The 4257-nt window shown below is 35.3% G+C and overlaps 1 protein-coding gene across 1 annotated transcript in view; it reads left to right on the forward strand.

Moving 5' to 3' along the window:
- Positions 1–1059: 1059 nt before the first annotated feature.
- Positions 1060–4257, forward strand: part of LOC107289542 (sulfotransferase 6B1-like) — a gene marked incomplete at its 3' end in the record, with an annotated part of 7378 nt that continues 4180 nt past the window's right edge. Inside the window, exons 1-3 of the mRNA XM_015818317.1 lie at positions 1060–1255; positions 2118–2263; positions 3738–3827. Of these exons, the coding sequence (XP_015673803.1) occupies positions 1060–1255; positions 2118–2263; positions 3738–3827 (432 nt within the window). The remainder of the gene's footprint in view (positions 1256–2117; positions 2264–3737; positions 3828–4257) is intronic.

Here is a 4257-nt window from a genome sequence, read left to right on the forward strand (position 1 = left end):
CAGGACTGGCCTAGGGTAATTTTTAGAGGGGTTTTAATTTATATTTTAAATCGGACAATATTTAAATATCTATTTTAATTAATTTTAAATCTGTATTGTTATTTATGTATTTTAATTGATTGTCAGCCGCCCTGAGTCCTATGAGGAGAAGGGCGGGATATAAATCCAAATAATAAATAAATAAATAAATAAATAAATAAATAAATAAATAAATAAATAAATAAATAAGAGGTGGGCTTTAACCCATGACCAGGGCCCCACAACTGGGCATAAATCCAAGTTTTCAAGGCTTTATAAAAGGTGCCACAGGAAAAAAAGATTTCTCCCTCTAGGCTTACTGTGGCTCCATCAGCCAATGCTTTCTAGTTAACAGTCCCTGGACCATGCTCATTTTTCCAGATCAGATAGGAGAGGTGGGGAAAAAAAATACAAGTCTTATATACAAGTATATGTTATGGTCAATGTGTGAAATTAGGCATTCTATAGAATGCCTAAGAAATCTATAGAATGCCAAAAATGAGATTTCATATTTCACATATTTATTAATGATTATTATGATTAATGATATTATTATATAATGATTATTAATGATTATAACTATGATTTATGACCTATGAGCTATTACTTGCAGTTTATATGTATGCTGTGAGCTTACACAGCTTACCTGTATCCTAGCTTTGCAATAAGTAATTACTGCCACCTCCTTTGCTCTGAGAACGTGTTGCTCTAAGATTTTTAACTTGCTGTCCAGCAAGTATTTCATGAACTCAGGAACTTTAACCCCATTTCCAGAGAAAATTATTCCCTTAAGAATACCCTTTTCTCTAACATGTTATCTATTCAATCCAAATTGGCCACAACTTCATTGGAAAATTGAAGGGTTAAATGAACTTTGTTCAAATTTACTTCATGACAATTAATTAGTAACAGGTCCTGTTGTTTGAGTGTGTTCTTTGTTATGTGTCAGATGTTTTCTCTATAAGTGTATTAGCTTCACTTACAGTACATAACCAACTAAATCTCCAGGCTACCCATCTGTGTTCTTAGAATAGCACGATCATGGCTGAACAACAGCTAAGCAAAGTTCTGGATGAAAAGTTGGAAGAAAATGAAAAGACGGCTCCTTTGGAACGGACATTTATGTATGACGGGGTGTTATATCCTACGATGACCTCTTGCCTAGAAACCTTGAAAAGGATTAATACTTTTAGAGCTCGGGAAGATGATATCATACTAGTGGCATACCCCAAATCAGGTAAACATTACAGTTTTGCAAGGAATGCTTTTGCACATATGTATGCATGTTTAATAGTTTCTGTAGAGTTTATAACTCTTAAATAAAAAAAAAAACTTGCAGATTCCAAAGCGCAAGACATTTTATTGTGATGCATTTAATAATTTGTCTTAATGAAATTCCTCAGTGATTACTATGCCTAAGATGACAGTCTTGATCTTCTGTGTATTTCAAGAAATACAGAGTCATAAAATGACATTGGCATCTCTGCTTAAAATAACCAATTATATGAACACCTTCAATACTGTAATTCTGAAAATGTCAATTACATATTTTCCAAATCAATCCATGTAATGTGTGAAAATGCGTTAAAAAGTTGGTAAAATTCTTACTATTTATGTAGTATTGAAAAATGACTTTATCAGGTTCTTTGGAGGTAAACACTAGTGTGTTGAAAAAAATTATATTCTGTGGACATACCCCAAAAGAATTTCATAAAGCACATATCTAGTCAAACAGGATAAATTTATCTATTCAAGTTTGCAAGGAATTTGATTCTGAGATTGTGACTATTTCATGCAATGTAGATTATAATACAGCTCTATCAGATAGTTTTCTATGTTTCTATATTCTTATTTTAAGAAGACAGTTGATTATTGCCATTTTAATTACAATGCTTAATGTTTAGTTACTTATTCAATACTAAATTCTTACTCTTACTGCACCTTCCTCTCATTCTTTTTGAAGTTTCATGTCCAGTCAATGTTTATTCCTGCATTTTCTCATTCTCATTTATAGTTTCAATTCTGATATGATTGAAATGATCTATGGTCAGGATATGTCTTTTTATATATTAAGTGATAACATTTCTGCGTTTCTTCAGGTACAAACTGGGTTAAGCAGATCTTAACACAGCTGGAAGTTGCCTCTAGAAAATATGATGAAGACAAACAGAAACAATGGCAGCCAACACTGCAAGAATTATCACTAATTTCATTTCTTGAATTTGGAGATCCAGGAAAATTTGAGGTTTGTTGTTGTTGTTGTTAGTTGCAAAGTCATGTCCGACCCATCGCGACCCCATGGACAATGTTCCTCCAGGCCTTCCTGTCCTCTACCATCTTCTGGAATCCATTTAAACTCACACCTACTGCGTCAGTGACTCCATCCAGCCACCTCCTTCTCTGTCGCCCCCTTCTTCTATTGCCCTCAATCTTTCCCAGCATTAGGCTCTTCTCCAGTGAGTCCTTCCTTCTCATTAGGTGGCCAAAATACTTGAGTTTCAACTTCAGGATCTGGCCTTCTAAAGAGAAGTCGGGGTTGATCTCTTGTAAGACTGACCAGTTTGAATGCCTTGCAGTCACAGGAGTCTTCTCCAGCACCATAGTTCAAAGACCTCAATTCTTTGGCGCTCAGAATTTGAGGTTACAAGTTGAGAAATACTCAGTAGCTTCTATCAAGTGGCAGGAAAGTCAAATGAAAGATTTGAAAGCTGATGTAGGACAGAGCAGCTTTGTTTTAACAAAGTGAAATTCACTCATTAGGGAAAAAAAAGTGAGACAGGTGCAGGAGAGGAACATGGATTTATGTGTGAGGCTGTGTGATCAGTTTAATCAGCTCACTGGAAAAAATGTAGATCATTGGAGCATATTTTGCTAGTCTGAGCTCTGCCCTTAAATATCATAACATTAATCTATGAAAAATACGCTAAAGTAGGGACAGGCACCCTTTTTGAAAGTGGGACCTGCACTTATTTCAATGTGTATGTGTTGATGGGAACACATCAACATCAGAGGTCACAAAGGAGTCACCGTCTGAACATCAAGACCCATATCAGCAGAGATAACATTTTTAGCTTAGCTGGTTTGTTTTTTAGATGAATTAATTCTATCCCAAAGCTTAATCAACCTTATTTAGTGTAATTTCCATTGGAATAAGGAGTGAAATTTCATCTTTGATTTTTGATAACATGCTACCTCGCATCAGTGATAAATACATACCACCACTTCAGAGATTATATATAAGAGGTATGAAGACAAACAAGTCAAAAATTAGGACTTGAATTGAAGATTCGGTCAGAGTTTTTAGTTTGTCATCATTTTAAAATATTTTCTGTAGCTTTGTATTTTATCATGAATTCTTAGTTCAGCCCCTGCCCTCTTTCAGAGACTATTGTAGAAAAAAATAAATAAAAGTTAGATAACTTAAAGAAAAGTCACTAGACTGAATGCTTTCCCTTGGGGAATAGCAAGGTAAGGCTTCAAAGATTTGGGGGAAGGTTAGACCTGTGCTGCTTCCTGTAGCACAAAAACTCCAAAATCAGACCCCTCTTGACACTTCCTTCCAGTGTAACTGGAGATTCCACCACAGCAATTATGATGACAAAGATCAGTGGGACTCAGTTTTTTTTAGGGATGAACTTTGATATCCTTAATTTATATTTGTGTATGATTTCCTTTGCATGAATGATGTTGACTTCCCTATGATTTTAATATTGTTAAAGAGGATGGAAAAACTGCCTTTCAGAAGAATTATAAAAACACACCTCGGTCCTCAGATGTTGCCCAAGTCTATTTTTGAAAAAAAGGCAAAAGTAAGTACTTCAGTTTTCTCAATTATGATTTTATATATCATTAGTGCATATATCATCTATCAATAAGGTGTTGTCAAATACATTTACACAATAAAATAGGACAACAATCCCAGAATCATATCAACTTTTCATGACCCTGAGCAGGCCTGGATCTTAGCTATGAGAATTTATTCAGAATAAAAATTGAAAGCTTTCTTTTTCTGATTTTCAAGCAAGCAAGAAAGGTGCATCATTGTGTTGTGTTCTTTGTATTCCCCCCCCTTAATCCCCTATGCATATCCTGATCACCCATTAAGGGTGATTGCCCTTCACCATTGATCGCCCATTAAGGGTGATTGCCCTTCACCATTGATCGCCCATTAAGGGTGATTGCCCTTCTCCATCTGCATACAGTTTCATGCCCGTTGCTGGTTGGCTAACTAGCAACAGG

This window comes from Protobothrops mucrosquamatus, unplaced genomic scaffold (assembly GCF_001527695.2).
Source record: "Protobothrops mucrosquamatus isolate PMUCROS unplaced genomic scaffold, P.Mucros_1.0 scaffold_135, whole genome shotgun sequence".
In the NCBI taxonomy this organism is placed as follows: domain Eukaryota; kingdom Metazoa; phylum Chordata; class Lepidosauria; order Squamata; family Viperidae; genus Protobothrops; species Protobothrops mucrosquamatus.